This window comes from Bos mutus, chromosome 5, assembly GCF_027580195.1.
Source record: "Bos mutus isolate GX-2022 chromosome 5, NWIPB_WYAK_1.1, whole genome shotgun sequence".
NCBI lineage: Eukaryota > Metazoa > Chordata > Mammalia > Artiodactyla > Bovidae > Bos > Bos mutus.
The window spans coordinates 62,230,516-62,255,042 of record NC_091621.1 but is presented as its reverse complement, the minus strand read 5'-3'; the positions used below and the strand labels follow the sequence as shown (position 1 = coordinate 62,255,042).

The following is a 24,527-nucleotide window of genomic DNA, read 5'->3' as shown; positions in this document are numbered from 1 at the left end:
ATCTTCATGTTTCCTTTCTCAAGCATATCCAATTAGGAATGAGCATGTTAAAATATATGAAACAAGCCATTTATATTTTAATGTGCAAAAAAGGTGTATCTAAAATACTTTATGAGCTCTTATATGCTCATTTAGTGTCTTCTAAATTTAGGTGAAGATTCTAGGTGACCATGAAACTCTGATAAATGTTTAAGATTCACTATTTATTCAAATCCACCATGCAGAGGAGCCATAGAAACTCTCTTAGATTGTTAACATTTATAAGCACCAAGCCACGGGAATAAAGGTAAAAGATTAATCCCTGTGTATTTTACACACAGTTAACCTATGTTGTCACTTGTTTTTAATACTTTTTACAGTAAAATTATATAACTTAAGATAATTACTAATTATATTAAAAAACAAACACTTATAGTTATTTGGCTTAATGCCTAATCTTCAACCTGAAAACTTTTAATTTCTACTTCAAAACTGAATTTTTAATCAGTAAATTTAGAAAGTATTTATTGAATATTTGCTATGTGCCTGATATTATTCTCAGACTTTGCATACAGTTGTGAATAAAATAAAGACACCTGTCTTCAGGAATCCTACTTCTGGACTGGTAATAGGATAATAAATAAATGAATTTTAAGATATGTTAAGAGTGTTATAGAGAGGAAAAAAGAGTAGAACAGAGTGCAGAAGAGGCAGGAGGGGTAAGACAGGAGGTGGAGGAGCTGTAACTTTCCATCCTAATAGGGTAATGTCTGAGTCCGCTTGGGCTGCCATTACAAACACCATAGACATAGCGTAAACAACACGGTTACTTTCTCACAGTCCTGGAGGCAGGCAGTCCAGCACAGAGCTCCGGCCGGTTCTGGATGTGCTGAGCGCTCTCTTCCTTTTCACTGTGTCCTCCTGTGGCCTTTCCTCAGCATGTGCACGCAGAGGGAGAGAATAGGCTTCTGGTGTTCTCTTTTTAAAAGGACACTAATTCTGCTCAACCCTTAAGACCTCAAATAACTTTAATTTCATCCCTACTCAAATACGTGTTAGGGTTTCAGCACATGCGTTTTGGAGGGACACATACACTCAGTTTGTAAGACGCTTCATTGACTAGCTGATATTTGAGAAAATTCTTGAAGGTAATGACATGGCTCCCCAGGAAGATCTACGAGAGAAATCCCTTTCCAGGCACAGGAAGAAGCTGGACAAAGCCCTATGTCAAAAGCGACCTGGCGTATCCCACGAACAATAAGGAGACAGTCTGGCTCCAAAGCAGTAAGCTAGATGGCGACTGGAAGGGAAGTCAAGAGATAACAGGGAACCAGTGTGTTAAGGAGGGACCAGAGACCATTAACCTATGGACAAAGGCCATTGGAAGGACTTTGGATTTTGTCTGTGAGAGATGAGGAGGATTTTAAGTAGAGAGGTAATATTTTAAAAGCATTATTCTTGCTTAACTATGCTGAGAATACATAGAAGACAAGGATAGATACAGGAAGACTTGTTAGGTGTCCATACAATAATTCGTGCAAAACAGGATGATGGCGTTGATCAGGTTACTTGCAGAAGAGGTAGTAAAAGGTGTATAGAGAGTACACAAAAGGTTTGAATAGTATAATGAACCCCAAGTACCTGTTAAATTTGCCACATCTCTATTTGTGCATTTGTCATTTTATCTCTGAAGCGTTATCTTCCACTCCAAATACTTTAGCTTATTTCTCTAATAAGTCTGTTTTTATTATATTGTTGCAGTTAAACAAAATTAATGTTAAATCCTTGATATCATGTAAAACCACCTACTTTCAAAACATCCTCTTTTTTTTTTCTTTATAACTTTTTTGAAACAGGATCAAATGAGAGGTTCACACAGTATTTCTGACTTTTGTTTCTCTTAATCTGGGCTTCCCTGGTGGCTCAGATGGTAAAGAATCCACCTGCAATGCAGGAGATGCAGGTTAGATCCCTGGGTTGGGAAGATACCCTGGAGAAGGAAATGGCAACCCACTCCAGTATTCTTCCCTGGAAAATCCCATGGACAGAGGATCCTGACGGGCTATAGTCCATGGGGTTGCAAATAATCACACACAACTGAGTGACTAACATTTTCAGTTTTTACCCTTTCTCAGTCTATTTTCATCTAGAAGAGACTTCTTCCTCCCACCTCCCCACTCCTACGCCACACACTCATTTAGGCAACTAGATGAGCTGTCCTGTAAGTGGTTCCATGTTCTGCATTTGTCTCATTGCTCTTTATTGATGTCATTTTATTCTTGAACTACTTTTCCTACTTTCTTATAAATTAGAGATAAGATCTAAAGGTCTGAATATGCACAATGAACATTTTGGCAGGAATACTTTACAAGTGTGGCTGTGTAGATCAAAATACCTCATGTCAGAAGGTATATAATATCTCATCTCGCCACATTTTCAGTGACATTAAAATTGATCAGTTAATTTAGTGATAGTGACAGCATGATTCTTCACTGGAAGTTTTTTTCCCATGTTGTAACCAGCAAATAATCTGTGAGGTGATAGTCTGACATTCCCTAAATGTTTAAGTCCCTATCAACCTCCTAGTCATTTAAAGATGCATTTGTAATTGTTACCTGAGTCAGTTATTTCATTAGGAATGCGAAATTAATTTCCAATTTTATTATTTCTTCCACATTTATTAAACAGAATTTTCCTCTAAAAAGGAGCTTTTTCTCCTTAACTAGGGCTTTTTTTTAATTCATAAAAATAGAAAGCCAGAGGGGAAAATGTTTAATTTTTTCCTTTAATTTCAAAGTTTTAGAGTGAAAGAAAAGCAGTCTAGCTAAAACCAGAGGTTACAAAGTAGTATTTTTTAAATTTTCATTTCTATTTCATTGAATAATATTAGAACTCATGGATTTTTATACTGATGTTGAATATATTTTTATCAGTTTCAGTTTTTATTCATCATAAAGTTTAAAATGTTCCATCTTTGGCCAGTAGGACCTCTTAAAGATGACCTTTTGTTCTTTCTATACCATTTGCCTTTGACAGTTTCTTAGCTTTCTTGCCCCATTAGATGTCCCAAATTCCTTCTCTGCCCTAATCACAATTTGGGATTACTATCTCTCCAATTTTCCCTAGTTTCTTTTAGTGAAAAGTGTGTATACTTAGAAGATAGAGTCGACAGGATTTCCTCAGAGATTTTGGATGTGTTCTGAGAATGAGAAAGTCAAGTATGACTGCAAGATTTGGGGACTGGGCAGCTAGAACAAATGAAGTTGCCATCAACCAAGAAGAAGAAAGATGCAGTTGAAAGGAGGGACAAACAGGAGTTCAGTCTGGGACATTCTGATTTTTAAAATTTAATTACATTTCTATATAAGATATGTAGTAGGCAACTGAATATACAAATTGGGAGTTCCTTAGATTACAGTTAAGTAGACATCATATAGATGAAAATTAAAACCCTGAGGCTGCATGAGTGCACCAGGGGTATAAGAAAGAGGACCAAGGATTTAGCCCCAAAGTTAAAAGATCTAGAAGATAAACACATGTGTACATTTTGTTAAGGTTATTGAGAAATAGGCCAAAGTATATCTTTCTGTATTGTAGACCCAACAAAGTATCCTATATAATAATCATTAATGATCATGTTACACTTTCTCTTCAGGTGAAGGACTTTCAGAACGAACTGTAGAGATTATACTTTCGGTCACTTTGTGTATCCTTTCCATCATTCTTCTTGGAACAGCTGTGTTTGCGTTTGCAAGGTAAGACTATTTGCATTAGACTTATTCCTAAGATGCTTTATGGACAGTTACGGTTTAATTAGGAAACAGAAGCCCACAGTGGTTACTAGGATAGGAAGCATTTAATAATGACAACTTAACAAATACAAATAGTTTACTATTAAAAGGAGTAAAATAAAACACTAAGGGATCCAAAAGTAGCAACTGCAACCAAGCTGCTCTCTCTAGTCTAAGGGCAAGTGGACAATAGGTGAACAAACTAGAAGTTGTCTCGCTCCCAAGAATGGAATGGCCACCACAGGCACATGCATCCTATTACAGTGAGCAAAGAAATATGACAGAGAAAGCAGCTGGAGCTGGTCTGGAGAAGCTGCCTGTCATTACTGGAGGGTAGGCAGCCTGGAAATTAGTGAAAGCAGTCCATGCTGCCCGATCGTGGATGGGCTGAAGCTACTTAGCATCATTCACTGATGGGATGGCGACAGCATGAACTCTAGAAGCAGCTAGAACTCATTTAGGTGGACTACTGGCCTTCCACAATGAATCATAATAATGTAGCTCTAGAACACACAAGGGCAGTATCTCCCCATCCCTACTGCCTTGCAGGATGACTAGTGTCCTCTTTTAAGAAGGCTCAACATCCCACCAGCTGGCCAAGGAGTCTAGCTCCAATATCTCAAAGCGAGACAAAGCAGATAGAGGACTGAGAGAGAAGTTTACACAAAAGGGGAAGGTGCCCGGCTTTCTACATCTTTGAATATTTTTAACTCTGATAGGCTTAATTAAAAAGATTTTAATCAGGTTTGATCTTTGGGTTGGGAAGATCCCCGGGAGGAGGGCATGGCAACCCACTCCAGTATTCTTGCCTGGAGAATCCCCATGAACAGAGGCCTGGCAGGCTACAGTCCATAGGGTCGCAGAGTCGGACACGACTGAGCAAGTGCACACAGCACACAGCACACCACACAGGGGAAATCTTAGTTGTGATTCTAAAATCCAGTTTCATAAGATAGATTGCCAAGTTAAAGGGACCTTCCATTTGTAAAAATAACCATTATACTAATTTCCTAAGTAGCTCAGTAGGCTCTGTTTTATCTGAAGAATGTTTTCCTGTATTGCGTTTGCCAAGCATCCTCTGTTTCATCTTGAATCGTTTAAATTATCATTTTGATAGAAAATTTGAAGGGCTCTTGATATTTTTCTTCCACTAGATAGTGTTCTCAGATTCAGCCAGAAGACGGTGAGAGTTATATTGTGCAAGCTATGGTCCTTGTCCCCAAGGGACATGCAACCCCTGTATTCACAATGTTGTTCTGCTCCCAGATCATTTCTTTATAGGATGAGCTCCTCTAGTGGGCGGGAAATGGCCCCCTCTTACTCCCTGCAACTTTCCTTCATGTGGCTGTTCAGCCACCGGAGTTTAATCTCACCTGAACATCCCCTAGGCTTTCACACACTGCTGCTTTTTTTCAGTCCACTGTAAATGTGCTTCCTCCACCTTCTGCAACACCCAAGTCAAACTCTACTTTTTATTTCTTCTAAGTGCCAATAGTTGTAATCACATATCATTTCATAACCGATCAATTACTGTTTTACAAGTTGCAATTTGAATATTTTTCCTCTGTATGCTTTTTCTACATTCCAATCCTTCTCAACTAAATTATATCCTTGAGGATAAGGACCATATGTTCTACTTTCTGTATCATCCTCAACACATAAATCATAATAAGTATTAAATATTTGCAGTACAAGATAGAAAAGCTAAATATTACTTTATATTTAACATCAATATGATTTGCAGATTCATGTGACTTCTATTTTTGAACATGTGTTTTCTGGTTCTATTTTATACTCTTTGATTATATAAATAATATATAAATATATATACATACAATATATTTTTATAAAACTTGTGTATCTTGTCATATGTGTTTTATGTATGTAAAAACAGTGGAAGGTTGTCTATTTGAACTGGTGCTGATAGCAATGAGCTGTGTCCACATTGGCATATTCCTTTTTATGATAAATCTATGGGACAGCTTGAGGGAGGAGAAACAAGCTCACAACATCCGTCTCATTCACTCTATACTTTAAATGTGTCAGTGACTCAGGCCTTGAAGAACTAATTCTCATTAAAAATAGGATGTTAAAAAATTATAGTAGAATATATTCTGTGGAATTAAAACAGGGAGAAGAATTTGAGTAGCTGTAAATTTGCAATGTGTTCACAGAAGTGATCCCAACAAAGAAATTATTTGACTAATGTCTTAAAAAGAAATCTAAATACAAATGCATGCTTTCTATGCTAGTTCCTCCTTGGACTTTACTACACTTACTTTTAGAATTCGACAGAAGCAGAAAGAAGGTGGGACATACTCTCCTCGGGATGCAGAAATTATTGACACTAAATTCAAGCTGGATCAGCTCATCACTGTGGCGGACTTGGAACTGAAGGACGAGAGATTAACGCGGTGAGCACACTCCTCTGGGCGAACAGTGGTCCAGAGGGCCCGGAGCCATGACCCTATTGTGACCTGTACTTGTTGGAAGTGTTTGTGGGGCTTCTATTTACACAGGTCACAGAGATTTTCTTTCAAAGGGTGACCTCCATCTTCCACACACTTCTCACTGGTGTTCAGAGAATCACTTAATCTTCCTAATACTTTGAGTTCAATATGAACCTGGGTCTATAATGTTCGGCAAAGCTTTTTTTTTCTTCCTGAAACAATATTTATATACATTAAATCTTTAAAATTATGTCTAATAATTCACTACATATGATAGGATTTTTCCTGTCCACATTTTAAATTACATATTTATTCAAATTTTTAACTGCTTGATATTATCATTTTTTATAAAAGCCTTAAGCTCTTTATTTAATGTAAAACATTATTTTATTTAATGTAAAGTTACATTAAAGTCAAAATTATATATTAACACTTCATTTTTAAAATTGCTTAGTATTTAGGATTAAATAGAAAGTAAAATTTATCTTTGAAAGGAAAAATTTTAAAGTATGCACTAAGTATGTGCCATCAATATGTTTTGGAAATAAGAGTACTTAATTGTAAATGTTAAGTAATTTTATATTCTTTTAAAATTGTAAGTTTTTCAAAATGTTGGCACATTTGAAAAACTTCTATTAAGATAATTTACCAAATTCTTAATAAAAACTATCATCAGAAAGTTTTAGATTCTTATGAGATTCAGTATTTTATGATGCTCACAGCATGTGAAAATATGGCACCAAAGGTCTTAAACTTAAAAAGGAATTAATCATTTATAGCTGGTCTTTACCTAATAGACTGACTTTGCACAAATATTTCCAGCATGTCTAAAAAATCTAATAAGTGCTATAGATGGAAGTGTCATCTGATAAGCAGAGTCCTTCCGAATGCTACAAAATGAAAGTTATTTGGTGTTATCAGTAAATTACAAAGTAATTTCACTGGATATGAAAATTCCTTTAATATTTATCTACATTTGTTTATGTTCTAATACAGGTTGTTCCTATCTAAAATGGATAGTGCTCCAAAGACTGTGTGTAAGATAGTTATATTTTAAACCATATAAAAGATCAATAGACCTGCAGGGTAACCTGCCCAAGCTAAAGCCTATCATAGCAACAATAGAACATCAGTAGTATTAGGCTATGCCTCAGTTCTTTAAGGGTCCTGCTGCATGGAAAAAGGAAGTTTCTTCTCCTTTATACCTGTGGGCCCAACTCCCTTTCCACACCCCTTTCTCAACTAAGGCCTGGAATCTCCATCTTTATTCTACATGTGAAGTGTAAAAGGAATGAAACTTCAAATCTCTGAGTGTAATTAATTTTAGTTTTTTGAACAATTTAGTTGAATCTGTTCATGTGAATTTCTAAGCACCCAAACGTGTTTACAGTATTTTTTTAAAGTGATAGTTGCTCAGTCATGTCCGACTCTTTGTGACCCTGGACTTCACAGCCCATGGAATTCTCCAGGCCAGGATAATGGTTGTGTAGCCTTTCCCTTCTCCAGGGGATCTTCCCAGCCCAAGGACTGAACCCAGGTCTCCTGCATTGCAGGTGGATTCTTTACCAGCTGAACTGCCAGGGAAGCCCAAGAATACTGGAGTGGGTAGCCTATCCCTTCTCCAGTGGCTCTTCCCAACCCAGGAATCAAACCAAAGAATGTTTATTAATCCCCCAAAAGTCTCTAGTATGTGGATCCTCAGGAGTTATAATACAGTGAAAAAAGCCAGTCAGTATTGGAGAAAGTATTCTTTTTCAAGAAGGTTACCATTCTATAGAGGCTATGTGAGGTCAGATCCTCTAAGCTCTGTGTTTTCACAGCTTGCCCCCTACTCCACTGAACATAGCCATTATCAAAAAGGGTTAAGATATATATTTTAAATATCTGTCATGACAGCTAATGGAAAAGGTGGGCAAAGACTGTATAGATTGTTTATTATCGGGTACTTAAAATTCAAGGACAGCCTCATTTAACATTAACTCATTGTTTTCCTGCTTCCATGTTTGTTTATATATGTTACTTTATTTGTAAATAGATGTAGAATTGTCTTTAAAGTATATTTCAAATAATTTTTATCTACTTTTGCACACAGAAAACTGGTATATATTACTGCTAGTCATATCAAAGTTAGAAATTTTAGTTTTCAATGCTTTTTGCTACCTTGTTAAGACTCTAGTAATCATAACTGTAATACTTATTGGTAATTCCAGTGTCACATACTAATATGATATGCTTTGCCTGATTACAGGAATTTATTAAAATAACTGTCTCCAGCTTTTTTATTGAAGGTTTTTCATGTTAATAAAGTCACATACATTAGATGGTAAGACTAGAAAAAATAGTAACAGATTCATAAGTAGCCATGTGCACATATGCATGCATGCCATGAGGCTCTAAAGCTCTTTACCTGTATTTCAGGTACGGGAAAGTCTAAAGCTATCAAAAGCCACACATGTCTGATGAGGACTGAGCCACAGAGACTGATGGTAGATTCTGAGAGTGAAGAATCAAGGAGTTTGAGTTAGCTTCCAAATTGCTGAGTAACTTATGCCATGTGTCTGTCATTTACAAGAAGGAACTTAGACCATTTCCTTTAAATCTACCCAACTACCATATGCTCTTTCCACTTGAGGTTTAGGCAAATTCTTTTCCTTCCAAACTGCCCACTTTCTTCATGCTAATTGGACTGCCAGTTTTCCTCAGTGTTATATGTTGTCGCTTGTCCGTAACAGAAATGATAAAGTATCTAATGAGCAGTTAAAATATTAATTTTAATGGAGTTATATAATTGACAAAAAATGGTCATTACAGTAATTGATATTAAATCAATTTTAGGACTTAGGGTCTTATAAGAAGAATCTTAAAAAATGTATATAGCTATATATGCAGATATAATATAATTTCTTAATTATAAGTTCCATATATGTAAACTCATATCATTTGATTATATTATACCTTGTTTCATAAAGGACCTGAAGACAAATTCTTCTCTCATTCTTTTTCTTCTTGAAAACTAATGAAATTCAAAGATTTAGTACTCTATAGAACATTCAGTGATATGCAAAGAAAATGTTTTAAATTCTTGTTTGGAATGATAATGGTATCATTTCATTATACCATTTTCTATATATTTTTAGTGAACACAAGCTATATATATTAGGAAGAATATTTAATATTTGTGTTCCTCTATTCTACATTCACCAGATTAGAAGATAACACTGAGATTTTCTATTTGATAAACAAATTCACAAGACAATGTTTTGTGATGGCTCTTTCGTCATTAAAACATTAAAGTGAGAAATGTTTCTAGGAGAAAATATTAGCAACTGGTAGCACAGACCTGTCTCTTTAAAACTGCTGAGCCTGGATAACAGAAGAAATCATGAGGAAATCAAAAAATAGAAAGACAAATGAAAATGAAAACACGATGATCCAAAACCTATGGGACACAACAAAAGCAATTCTAAGAGGGAAGTTTAATGATACAAACTTACTTGAGGAAATAAGAAAAATCTCAAACAACCTAACCTTATATCTAAAGCAACTAGAGAAAGAACAGGCAAAATCCAAAGTTAGTAGAAGAAAAGAAATCACAAAGATGAGATGAAGAAAACAATAGAAAAGATCAATGAAACTAAAAGCTGATTCTTTGAAAATATAAACAAATTTAATAAAACTTTCACCATATTCATCAAGAAAAAAATAAGAGGACCCATAATAATAAAATGAAAAATGAAAAAAGAAAAGTTACAATGGACAGCACAAGTGTACAAAGGACCATATGAAATTACTACAGGCAACTATATGTCAATAAAATGGACCACCTAGAAGGAATGGACACATTCTTAGGTACAGCCACGACTAAAGCAGGAAGAAACAGAAGGTATGACCAGACCAGTTACAAGTACTGAAATTAAATCTGTTATTTAAAAATTCCCAACAAACAAAAGTCCAGGATCAGATGGCTTCACAGATGAATTCTACCACACATTTAGAGAAGAATTAACACCTATCCTTCTGAAACTCTTCCAAAAATTGCACAGAAAGGAACACTTCTGAACTCATTCTATGAGACCACCATCACCCTGACGCCAAAACCAGACAAAGATGGCACACACACAGAAACTACAGACCAATATCACTAAGTCCACAACAAAATACCAGCAACCTGAGTTCAACAGTATACCAAAAGAATCATATACCATGATCCAGTGGGATTTATCCCAGAGATGCAAGGATTTTTCAGTATCTGAAAAGCAATCGGCGTGATACACCATATTAACAAAGTGAAGAATAAAAATTAAATGATCATCTCAATAAATGCAGAAAAATATTTTTATAAAATTCAACATCCATTTATGACAAGAAAAATTTTTTAGAAACTGGGCATACAAGGAACATACCTCAACATACTAAAGGCCAAATATGACAAATCCACAGCTAACATCATACTCAATGGTGAGACGCTGAACATTTCCTCTAAGATCAGGAATAAGACAAGGATGTCTTTTAGTCAACATAGTTTTAGAAGTCCTAGCCACAGCAATCAGAAAAAAAAAGACACAAATGGAATCTAAATTGGAAAAGTGAAACTGTCACTGTTCACAGATGACATGATACTATACACAGAAAATCCTAAAGATTCTACCAGAAAACTACTAGAGCTCATCAATGAATTCAGCAAGGTTGCAGGATACAAAATGATGTACACAAATCTGTTACACTTCTATATATTAACAGTGGAAGATGAGAAATTAAGGAAGCAGTCCCATTTGCCATCACATCAAAAAGAATACAATACCTAGGAATAAACCTAAATAAGAAGGCAAAAATGCCTGTACTCCAAAAACTATAAGATGCCGATGAAAGAAATCATAGACAACACAAAGAGATGCAAAGATATACTATGTTTGTGGATTGGAAGAATCAATATTGTGAATATGACTGTACTATCCAAGGCAATCTACAGACTCAATGCAGTCCCTATCAAATCCCTATGAAATTTTTCATAGAACTAGATAAAAAATTTTTTACAATTTGTACAGAAACACAGAAGCCCCTGAATAGCCAAAGCAATCTTGAGAAAGAAAAATGGAGCTGGAGGAATCAGCCTCCCTGACTTCTGACTATTCTACAGTCATCGGGACAGTATAGTACTGGCAGAAAAACTGAACTATAGGTCAGTAGAACAGGGTAGAAAGTAGAGATAAATGCATACATCTGTGCTCAACTCATCTATGACAAAGGAGGCAAGGATACATAATGGAGAAAAGACAGCCTCTTCAATAAGTAGTGCCAGGAAACTAGACAGCTACATATAACTGAATGAAATTAGAACGCTTTCCAACACCAAACACACACACACACACACACACACACACTCAAAATGGATCGAAGACCCAAATGTAAAGCCAGATACTATAAAACTCTTACAGTAAAATATAGGCAGAACACTCTGACATAAATCACAGCAATATTTTTTTGATCCATCTCCTTGAGAGATGGAAATAAAATGGAAATAAAAATAAACAAATGGGACCTAATTAAACTCAAAATCTTTTGCACAGCAAAGGAAACCATAAACAAAACAAAAAGTGCACAGAATAAAAGAAAATATTTGCAAATCAAGTGACTGACAAGGTATTAATCTTCAGACTATACAAACAACTCATGCAGCTCAATATCAACAAAATAAACAAAAAAACCCAATCCAAAAATGGGCAGAAGATCTATATAGACATTTCTTCAAAGACGACATACAGATGGCTAAAAAGCACATGAAAAGATGCTCAACATCACTGTTAGAGAAATGCAAATAGAAACAACAATGAAGTATCACTTCACACCAGTCAGAATGGCCATCATCAAAAAACCTACTAACAATAAATGCCAGAGATGGTGGAGAAAAGGGAACACTGTTGGTGGGAATGTAAATTGGTACAGCCACCTTATGGAGAACAGTATGGAGGGTTCCATAAAAACTAAAGAGAGTACCCATATGATCCTACAATCCCACACCTGGGCATATATCCTGAGAAATCTCTAATTAAAAAAGATAACATGCACCCCAATGTTGACTGAAGCACCATTTACAATAGCCAAGACACAGAAGCACTCTAAATGCCCATCAGCAGATAAAGATGTGATACATACATACAATGGACTATTTAAAAGAATGAAGCGACGCCATTCGCAGCAACATGGATGGACCTAGAAATTACCAGACTAAGTGAAGTAAGCCAGACAGATGTCATAGGATATCACTTATATATGGAATCTTAAAAAAAAGATGCAAAATGAACTTATTTACAAAACAGAAATAGACTCACTGACATAGAAAACAAACTCATGGTTACCAAAGGGAAAAGGGAAAGGTGAGGGATAAATTAGGAGTTTGAGATTAACACATACAGACTACTATATGTAAGGCAATGGCACCCCACTCCAGTACTCCTGCCTGGAAAATCCCATGGATGGAGGAGCCTGGAAGGCTGCAGTCCATGGGGTCGCTGAGGGTCGGACACGACTGAGCGACTTCACTTTCACTTTTCACTTGCATGCATTGGAGAAGGAAATGGCAACCCACTCCAGTGTTCTTGCCTGGAGAATCCCAGGGACGGGGGAGCCTGGTGGGCTGCCATCTATGGGGTGGCACAGAGTCAGACACGACTGAAGCGACTTAGCAGCAGCAGCATGTGTAAAATAGATAACCAACAAGAACCTACTATATAGCACAGGGAACTAAGTATTTGTAATAATCTCTAAGGAAAAAGAATCTGAAAAATAATATATGTATATAATGGAATCACTGTGCTGTACACTTGAAACTAATACAACATTGTAATTTAACTACGTTTCAGTTTTTTTTAAAATTCCAATGAAGTTGAAAAAAACGCAATATTTTAATTGTATAGATTATCTATATTCCTGGAAAAAAACCCATGTTAAATCTAGGATTAAATTCTTGGGAAAATTTAAAGGAATAAAGATATAATTTTAAAGAGAAAAAAACACTGCTCAGCCTAACTGGCCCTGTGGTTTGCTTTGAACTAATTTAACTGTAACACAGATTGGCTTTCCAAAAGAGTTATAACACAAAATTAAATAATTTTGAAATATAAATAATTTTGAAAAAGATACTACTGGCTAATAATTTTTAATTTTCACTGTCTCCTTTCTAAACTGAATTTAGAAGCTGTGTTTCTTTTGGTGACTAAGTCAGAAAAAATAGAAAATATTAATCAGTGTCATTAATATTCTTATTTGACAAATACTCCTTTTCTTCCAGTCCTCAACTTTTCCCCTCAAATTCTGGGCATCATTCCATACTAATTATCTTGCCTATTTTAGTTGAGTGAATGTAATGGTGCATCCTCTTGAAGACCAAGGCCCAATCTAGTAATCATGAGTGGAATTAAAATTCTAACAAAATGAAGCAAACAACTGAATGGCTATTTTAAGAGTATCTTTCATGAATAACTTGAGAAGTTTGCATGCTGAATTTTTATTAAATATATATTATGCCTTCAGAAGTTTACCATGTAAAAGAATCCTATGAATGTGTTTTGTAAACTGTAAATCAGAATACATTCAGTATTATTATTGTTATTTATAATATTTGTAAAATTAAAAATGACCCCAGTCTACTTTCACATATAGGATTTGCTAACATAATACTTGCTACTGTTTGAGAGCAACTACTGAACTGAACTGAACTGTGTGGTAAATTTTGTATGTAATGATCTCAGCCAAGTCATTTAATCTTTTGTGGTTGGTACTCCTTATCTCCATTTTACAAATGAAAAATAAAAGATGCCTGGAGAATTTAAGTAACTGTCCCAGGGCATGCATCTAGTTAACAGGACAGCCAAGATGACAGGAGCAGGTCAGTTTGATTCTGAAGCATCAGCATACACCTCTAATTGTGTGCATGTATTTGCCTCTGAAGCATGCTACATGGGATCAACACACACACACCTGACAAGACCCGTGATATCCTTCTTCAAGTAGGATTTTCTATGCAGAGTATTTTCTTCTTTCAAGTAGTATTTTCTTTTCTATTCTAAGAACTGCTTCTTTTGTGATTCTCCAGTGATGTGGGAAAAGAATGATAGCATTTTAGTATAGATTCAATCTTACAGAAACCGAAAAGTATTTAGTTGTGCAATTCCTGTGACTTCACTAATAATACACAAAATTTGACCAATATATGAAATACTTTGTAAAATTGTTAGCATTTTAATTTCCAGCAGTTCTCTGACAGATTCTGGTCATTAATTTTACTTCTGTCTTAAACTATTTTGCAAGCAAGGGCAAAAATATATGAATCCAGATAAGGAATGTCTGAACAAAATGTGAATTTGGGACAAGAAATGTCCAGCAGTAGAATGAAATTCAAGATATTTCATGCTCATGTTCTTCCAGCAGCAAGTAAAAGACAATGCAGTATGTGCTTTTATACTAAAAAATTAATCTTTACTTCCAGATACTCTTCATTTTTCTTTAGACGAAAGGAGATTTTTGTCATCCAGTAAGTTACTGTGGTAATGCAGAGCTCTGCTGTGATTAATCTTTTCAGATGGTGTGCTCTATATTTTAAAATACATGATAAGAAGTGTTTTGTTGTTTAATATGCTATTTTTTTCCAAAGACAAAAAACAGTTAAAGGTACTCTAAACTTTCTACTTCCTATGTGTCCTCTGTGATACTGCATGCTAGTGTAAATTAACCATATCAAAATGCGCATTGACTCACAATGTGCATGGCCCGAGAAATTTGCTGTGTTATCATGTTGTGTTAACTTTGATTGTAAAATAAGTTTTTACCTAGATTTCTTCACAAGTTTCCTGGCCTATTATTACGATGACACAAGAGTTCTCTGTCTGATGGGTGGTGTCTGGGCTCACATTCCACACAAGCTCATTTCAACTACTACAGGCAGTAATCTGTGAGAGCCAAGACGATCACATTCCCTGTTTCATAAAATTTTGACTTCTACCCTACCCAATGGACAGCCAACTGTGCATGCTTTCAGACATCCCCTAATGCCCAGAAGTGCCACTTTTATCCTAGGATAAAAATTGCTGTATACATTCTGAGGGGAGCATAGCAAAATGACTGCATTAGCAGGGACCCAGCAATTGAGTGTGGCAGAGATACTCAATTTCTTCAGTAAAGGATATGAATGGAGGTAGAGAAGGAAAATGCATTTGATTTCAGAATCCCAGATCTATCTCTGACAAAGGACTCAATTTCCATGAGCCCACAAGGCTGCATGGAGCCAAGACTCCTGACATTCTCTTGACTGTGAACAGTACTCAGAGTAATAATTCAAACAGAGGAAGGCAGACCCATGGCTACTCTAACCACATTTCACATTTTGGAATCATAGCTAACCCCTGTTTTATTTATTAACTAATTGCCACGTTCCCATTGACAGAATTAAAATAGTTTCATGAAGATACATTTTCCTCAAAGGACCTACTTGATCAGATTAATACATCTGCCAAAAACACTCCTGAGCTAAAGATTTCAGTGATCACATCACACAGAAAATACCATTTCCAACCAGCACTCAAAGCTGACCTCTCAATGTTCCAGACTCACAAATGGTCTGGTTGAGAAACTCTGCCAAATGCCTTTCTGCGTCATCATTAAACAAAATCCTTTTTCTTTTCGGCTTTATGCCATTAGTGGTGATGGCTTAGTCACTAAGTTGCGTCCAACTCTTGTGACTCCGGGGACTATAGCCCTCCAGGCTCCTCTGTTCATGGGACTTTCCAAGCAAGAATACTGGAGTGGGTAGCCATTCCCTTCTCCAGGGGATCTTCCTGACCCAGGGACTGAATCTGGGTACCCTGCATTGCAGACAGATTCTTTACCAGATATGCCATTAGGAGCTCAGAGAAAAATGCTTCCATTTTTATCGAACCCTCACTCTCTCACCTCTATAACCACATTTTCTTCTCCTAGAATCAGTCAACAGTCCTCTGGTCAGAGCTCCTACTCTGATAGAACTATATAGTTTGGGTTAATCAGAATCTTTAAACACCTCTACGTAAATCAACACAGTTAAAATATAGTCGCCTTTCAAATCTGGTTTTTTGAGGTTACCTGCTAACCCCTGAGAGAGTAATTTCTGTGCTTACCTGCCTGCCTGTCCTTTTAGATGCTGTTATGTCATCTGTCTGCTCTTCATTAAGTCCTCTCCCCGAGAACCTCTGCCGACCTCCCCACAAAGCTGTCGGCAGTTTCTTCATCCTCTTTGCTGCGTCTGCCCTCTTGCCCCTGAGGTAACCAGGTTTAGGACTACAATTTTAATTTAGAATACATGGTTTACAAAATAAGAATCTGTCAAGAGTTTGCTTTCACATGTGCTTAGTAATAAGGAAAATTCAACTCTTGCCACCCTGGAAATCTGACATCACCTCTTTGACGACAGCAAGAACGTTGCTTTCTGTATGTATCTAGAATCCATTTCACCTTGTTTGCATGAAAGAAATATCAGTTGGGCCTCTACAAGTGCCAGGGTCTGAATACTGTGATAAAAAATTACATTACTCACTTATTAACGTGGCATGTTTACCTTATAAAGTGAAGTTCTAGAGTCAGCTGTACAGTCCTAGCCATTGGTTGGGATAATATTTTTAATTTGTACTAAAGACCAGAGAAAAGTCATTGGTGATTTGATAAGAGTCTGAAAGAATACTAAAGCCTATAATGAATAAAAACAATAGGAAAAAATAAAAATTAAGATCCTTTTGAAAGCATTACAGTAAATGCTTTGGATAAGTAACACAGTCATTGTAGAAATAAATGTGGACATTGGAAAAATTAATGAATTGAAATACATAAACTAAAAACCTCACACTCAATATTTTATGAAACTTAGAAAAATCAATAAACATGTTTTACCAGATTATTCAAAAATTTTCGTTGAAAATGAAGTACATATTAGTGTGAGAAGTACATATTTTTACAGTAAAGGCAGTAAAATTTTGAACCTAACTTAAAACTGGTTAAGTAGAAAACACAGCTTCTCGCCACTGCTAATGCTGAGTTAAGCTGCCCATCTATAGGCTATCATCTGTAGCTCTCTATTTGGACTATATTTTAATTCCCTATAGATTTCAACTAATTGACCTTGAGGGAAAGCTGAGTCTCTGTGACAATATGGTCTTCAATCACCACTGCCAACATAAATAAATGGTTCCTCTCTGGATCTATCAAGAGTAATCTGAGTGGAATTTAAGTTTTTGATAGACTTTGAAAAAAAAATGAGCCCAGACATGAAATAATACCCTTTTCAACAAAAGGGCATAGGATTTAAGCTAAGATTCATGTAATAAAACGTGTTTAGCCCTTTATATTAGACATTGGTCAGTTATCTTACTGAAATCTGGACAATCCCCAAATTGATTTACACACTAATGAATATGATTTGACAGTATCCTTCACTATTGTCAGTGAATAAGTACTCTTATTCACCAAAGTGTCTAAAACACTCTCCATGTACCCAGTTTTTAAGTTTTTTTAAATGTTAATAAAAAGTATTTTTGAGTCTCTTTGAGTATGTCTATAGATCACTTTATTTGAAATAGCACTCCTGAAATGACATTGTTGATTTTCATACACATTAATTTCTGTGAGTTTTTTTATGCTTATCTAACCAAATAATTTTCCATAAAGGAATTTAATTTCTTCATCAGTGCATTTTCTTCATAGTATATGCCATCTCCTTTTCCACTTCCCTGCATAATTGTCCAAATTACTATTTTTCCCTGTTTACAAGTAAAACTTTAAAACTTCAAAGAAAAATAAAATTTAGAATGCAGTCAGTACTTGAGAAAAATACACTTGTTCAATATGAGGCTAAGAATCAAGGCAATGACAAGGAGACTACAAACAAAAATAAGGGAAAAAAAAACTAATTGTTATTTGAAACAGGTAATTTATGCCAAAATATCTTCTCAATTTTAAGCTGTCTAGGTAGGTATTTATTTCAGTTCACACATAATTGTGAGATAAGCACAGACTGGAAAATTTCATAAAAACGGTCTATGTGACGCCTTGTTTCTCACATTATGTAAAAACAAATGTGAAGAACAGCATATGTAAAATGACTGGGTTTAAGGGAGAGATACTGAAAAGTAAACAAAGCCAAAACAGATCTTGTTTTATTAAATCTATTATCTAAATTACTTGTGCAGACAAGAGCAATTTTATTGTTCATGTAACTTCCTGAGTATCTAGCACCTGTTAACTTCTGTTGTGAGAGATTTGATACGGCTTTGTTTAGACCTGTATACTGTTTACTGATGCATCTGTTGATCATATTTAAGCCCTTGAGTAGCATCTCATGAGAATTCTCAATTAATATCTTTGTGGAAAATTCATTTAATTCAGATATTCTCTCATAATAATCAGAGCACTTGTATTTAGTTTACTATGTATCTTTAGTCTAAATTCATCCACAGTTGTATATTTAACAATGACTTATTCACTGTCTACTACAAATAAGTTTATGAGCGGCTTGCAGTAAGCCAGATGTTAACCCTGCCCCTGCCTTCAAGTAATACATGAACCTCAATGCATGGGTCCTTAATACATGTACTTATATAGCCATGATAGAAGATGGAAGGTGATTTGTCCATAGAAGTTTAGTTTCATAGAAGGAAGAAATTATGTTCTCTGTAATAGAATAGGGTAAGGTCCTTAGAGGAGTTAACATCTGAATTAGCTATTAAGCAATCAGCAGCATCTGGTTGTGGTAAGACACCTGGAATGGAGAAACTAATAGAAAATATCTGTGGTGTAAACAGGGTAATGTGAGGGGTAGCTATAAAGAATAATGTAAAAAATGCAGGCACAGTTAGAAGTGCTTTCACATGATAATATGAAAAGAGAATTATTACAGCCTTTATACTATTAGGGATTAATTTATAATTTGAGTTGAGAACTAGGAAACTGACCTTTTGATCACTCTTTATTCTGGGACTCTGATTAGGAAGAATAGGAAATCTCCCTGCTTAAATTAGCACAATCTAGTCTTCCCAGTTTTGAGTAAAATTTAGGATATTCTTTTAGAAACAAAAAAAACTCATTCTTTTTATCAGTTTAGAAACAAAAAAAAATTCATCCTTTTTATCAGTATCAATTGTAGAATAGATCTGTAGAAGGAACTTGAGTTTCACAATAAAACTAGAACTAGTAATTATAATAGCAATGATAGCAAACAACATTTACATATTGCTTCCAAAGTCAGGGGTAGAAATTTCCTAGCATTTTACATATATGAGCTTGATTTACATATATTTGCCTTATTGTCTAAACTAGGAACTAAGAAAGGTTGAGGTAACTTACTCAAAATAATATAGCTGGTAATTGTTGGAACAGGTATTTGAAGCCAAAAGGGACACTGTATTTTGTAAGAATTCACAAATATTCACCCAAATCTAGTAGCCAGGTATAGTTTAAAATCACTATCTCTATACACCTAAAACTGACATTACATTGTAAATCAACTATACTCCAAAAAAGAAAACAAAAACAAAAAAATCTGTAATCTCTAAAGAGATCTTTCAAATGTAAAATAATAAAATCAACCTTCTGTAGAGTTCTTCACTGAAAAGACAGACTATAAAGATCAAATATTAATAATTTTTAAATAAGAACAGATCATTAGTGAAAATAGAACAAGGATTTGAGTAATAATTATCTGGTGCTTCAGCTATTTCTTGCTCTACAAACTAGCTCTATTTCAGGTTCTAGATAGCCCAGAAAAAATATTTTTGCCAGTACTACCTCAAATAACCCTGGATCCTCTGGAAAAAGAAAATCTCCCCACCACAGCATGGTTATCTGACAGTCCTTAAAAAGATGAATCACAAGTTTGTCACTAAAGCAGATGTGATGTTTGAACTCCACCATTCATAAACTGAATAATGTTCCCTGATATTAGAAAAGTGATCTCTACACAAGAATTTCCAGTTCTGCATGGTAACAGAGACATCAATCTTGTTAATTCAAGTATCTCGTTCATTTCTATCTTAAACTCAGTTCTGAAGATTTGCCCAGCCTGACCCCCATTCCTTTCCTGTTTCTGAAGAGTATTGTGGCATCAGAACATTAGGGTACCAAGCACCTTAAAGAGCTTGGGTAGTGTGGGTCTTTTTTGTTCTTCAGTCGCCAAATCATGTCCGACTCTGCGATCCATGGACCGCACTACACCAGGCTTCCCTGTTCCTCACCATCTCCCGGAGTTTGCCCAAATTCATGGCCATTGAATTGGTGTGGATCTAGCTCATGGTTGCCTTTTCTTGCTGGTCTTTGCTGAGGGGTAATTATTTTCTATGGGGACTGATATGCTGCCCAAGTTCCCACTGCATGTGTCGGAAGTCAGGACCTCCAGTTCATATACTTCGTCTTCCTATCCTCAAATTAAGGAATTTTCTGATTCAATATCTCATTCAGTCATCTCCATATCCATCCTTCTCCAGGGGATCTTCCCCACCCAGGGATTGAACCTAGGTCTCCCGCATTGTAGACAGATTCTTTACCATCTGAGCCAACAGGGAAGCCCATCTATCTAGTCAGGATTTCTCTGTTGCCTCCTTAGAATCACTCTAAGGTGTTGTGAGAAACCCACTAGCTCATCCACCAAGACACTGCTCTGAAAGTGAAAGTGAAGTCGCTCAGTCTTGTCCGACTCTTTGCGACCCCATGGACTGTAGCCTACTAGGCTTCTCCATCCATAGGATTATCCAGGCAAGAGTACTGGAGTGGGTTGCCATTGCCTTCTCCAGGAGATCTTCCCAACCCAGGGATTGAACAGGGGTCTCCTGCATTGTAGGCAGACGCTTTAGCATCTGAGCCACCAGGGAAGTCTTTGCTCTAGTAATGCTATATATCACTGTGATGCCATGCTGATGATGAGTTGCTCTACTAGGTTATACCCTGTGGAGCTGAGAGAGACTTCCTTCTGCCCGGGGACACCTACAGCATTAATGAAGAATTCCTTCTTTCTTCTTGATAACAATTACTACAGCACCCCTGTATTTTTCACCAATTCCTGCACTGTAATAAAATATACTCTGACTCATGTTTTCTTCACTGAACAAACCCCTTTGTGACCATTTTCATAGTATTTATTAAGCCACATTCTTCCATCTATTTTTTCATTTGTCCTTTACTTCAAAATCCACATCCTCTTACATTTGTCACTTAAGAAATCTGGTAAGATTATCCCTGATATTTAAAATTATAAACTTTGATAAAGGTATATGTTCATTTTATTTCATACTTTGTGCCTTTTGTGTTTTTTTGCAGTGCTAATTTGTTGCGCATGACAAATGTGTTATTAAAGATACACCCATCTCTGAATTTGGGCATTGCACAGTCTATTTAGCTGTTTAAAATTATTTCAATTTTTAGAGTATAAATAACTGGACTAATGAACTGTCACAAAAATGTATAAAGTAACTGAAATGACTGTCATTTTTTATGGTTATATATTCACAAAGACTCAGGAAACAAGATTTAGTCAATTTGATGTCATTTTTCAATCACCTTCCTTTATTCAGCATTCTTCATGGACAAAGAAAAAAGTTTCACTCACATTTACATTTTTAGGGCAATAAATACTATGCAATATATTAAAAAGTGACCTGTACCAATGTAATGCCCCAAATGCCCAGCAATATAAAACATTACCTTCTTAGCTTGAGAGAAAAGCCAAATTATTATTTGGCCATATTTGGGTCCAAATAATATAATTTCAAAAATGATGTAGAATTTAAAATAATGATCACATATCAGTTAAAGGTACAGCATGTTATAATTGCTGGTTTACCATGTTTTTCTAATTTTAATCCAGAACTCAAGAGCTGTATCCTCAACTCATAATGCGTTTAACACAATCTCTGTTGCAGGTTACTTAGTTATAGAAAATCCATCAAGTAAGTTTGTTAAGTATCTTTTCTTCTTTTTGAATACCAACTCTAGATTCCCTGATTCAATGAATCTTAATGTGTGGTTCCTTTTTTGTATGTTTGGTAGAAAAACCTCCAAGCTGGATATAAATCATAAAAGCATGACTAATTGCATGGTAACTGGAGAAATGCTTTCTCTCTCTCTGGGGTGAAGCCTGCATGTCTGTATTTTAGCTTGGGAAGTAATACAGGGATATCTAAACTCCTTAGGGTTTAGAAACCATGTCATTATGAGAATGAGGTCACTGCAATATTTTATATCTTCTAAAACCTTGTAATGTATAAAATGTTCTCTGTATGACAAAGAGGTATTATATGCATTAGGATTCAATGATAACTTTATGCCCTTACATTTACTTGAAAAACTTTCATTAAAATGTGCAATCATTCATTTAAAGTCACTTAAAATTTGAAGGATTTCTGTACCATGAAATACAGGGAAAGTGAACTCAAAGAGGGAAAGCTAATTTTGTAAATATGACAGGGTGACTTTAAAGGGCTGTGTGGTTTTGAAATGTCCTGTGTCCTCTTAACTGGTCAACTATAAAGGCAGATTAAAGGGAAAGAACTGAACCTAACCTAACTCCATTTTATACCTTTCTTTGCTTGGAGGCCGATAAGCAAGAAATCCTTCCTGCAACATGTTGAAGAGCTTTGCACAAACAACAACCTAAAGTTTCAAGAGGAATTTTCGGTATGTTTCCAGCAGTTGTCACAACATTGCCAGACCTCCAGTCGTTTCATGTGTCACATTTCATGTCCCGTTTAAGCTTGCAAGGCCATGCAGGACTCTGGCCGTGATAATCAATACCCAATTACCAGGTTGATTGTTTGGATAGTAACACTACACTGAGCAGCCTCTGGTGCAACCTGAACAGAATTATTCACCTACTGTGTCAGAAAAAGGTGCTGCTCCTCAGACTTCCCCAGCAAGGGCAACCCGGCCCCATTTGCTCTCTGCTCATCACCCAGATGTACAATCAACCCTAGAATGCTGGACGCATTGGTTTTTGTGTGTGTGCAAGGTTTGGGTGGTACCATATATTTCAATAACTTTTATATTTAGAAACTAAATAAGTTCATTTCATATTTGCCTGCTTAGTTTATGTTAGTGGTATAGAAGAGCCTGAGAACAGAATTTGATGTTTCCAGAAATTATAAAAAACAATGTTTTTCAGAACTGTACAAAAATAGATAAATAACACCTGTGCTTTACAGGCTTATTTTTAAATCATGGAATAAGTGCTCTATCACATTAAAGAGAATATATGAAGTTAAGAACTTGTCACTTTAAGACTATTTGAAAGTTAGAACATTAATTTTATTGCTTTTAGCATTTTATATATCTACAAAATTGAAATTACATTAAAAACATAAGGCGTGTCTTAGATCTACAAGTTATCTTAAAATCAGTGAGCCCCTTTCCTGACTTATTTTGTATGAGAAAAATAAAAACAGATTTCTAAATGTTACCAAATATTACTGTTTTTTCATGAACGTTTTAGTGTGTGAACAAAACTCAAACAATTGGCTTGGATAATTCAGGACTGTAATATTTCAGTCTCTCAGGGAGTAATAACAAAAATGTGAGAAGATTAATGGTATTTCCTACAGCTTTTTGGTTATGCTTCTTAAATATTGATCTGGACTTAACAAAATCAGTGGTACCATAAAACTCTTCATAGCATTTATACAGCAAGAGCTTTCAAGTTTTCAGGAACCAAAGGGTAGTTTCATTAGAATGTAGCAAATATAGTTCCATCATACATGACTGAGTATCTGAAAAGTTTTATTAGCAATAACATTTTCACATATACTGAGAAGGTTTAACTGTTTTGGAGATCATGGTTTTAAGTACTTGGGTTTTATATATGTTGTGTGTATATACTAAGTAAATATATATAAATATGTAAGGACATGCCTTTTTTTAATTGCTTTCAATCCTACTGCTGTGTCAACTTTTAAAGCAAAACTTTTTAACAAATGCATCTTTGATGCATATATTTGATAAACCTTGTAACTCAGGTCATATTCGCTTACACCTTAAATATCAATAAGCTCCTATTTGCACTGATATATGCCAGTTCAGCATTTGATAGCTAGGTGACCTAAACTCTCTGTTCTTCAGTGTCCTCCATCTGTACCTATCTTACTGAGTTGTGAATACTAAACTGATTGAACGATGTGTAATACTAAGAACAGTGGCTGGCACAATAAGCATTTGCTATTACAATGATGATTTCTACCATAAAGAAGTTCATATTTATGATAAGAACTGCAGACGTGTCTAAGAAATCACAAATACAGAGTCCTGATAG

General features: G+C 35.5%; 1 protein-coding gene across 1 annotated transcript in view; it reads left to right on the top strand.

Moving 5' to 3' along the window:
* The window catches only part of PTPRQ (protein tyrosine phosphatase receptor type Q), a 229,553-nt gene that overhangs the window by 174,657 nt on the left and 30,369 nt on the right, over window positions 1-24,527 (top strand). Inside the window, exons 34-37 of the mRNA XM_070370967.1 lie at window positions 3,635-3,734; window positions 6,056-6,184; window positions 22,150-22,176; window positions 22,822-22,903. Of these exons, the coding sequence (XP_070227068.1) occupies window positions 3,635-3,734; window positions 6,056-6,184; window positions 22,150-22,176; window positions 22,822-22,903 (338 nt within the window). The remainder of the gene's footprint in view (window positions 1-3,634; window positions 3,735-6,055; window positions 6,185-22,149; window positions 22,177-22,821; window positions 22,904-24,527) is intronic.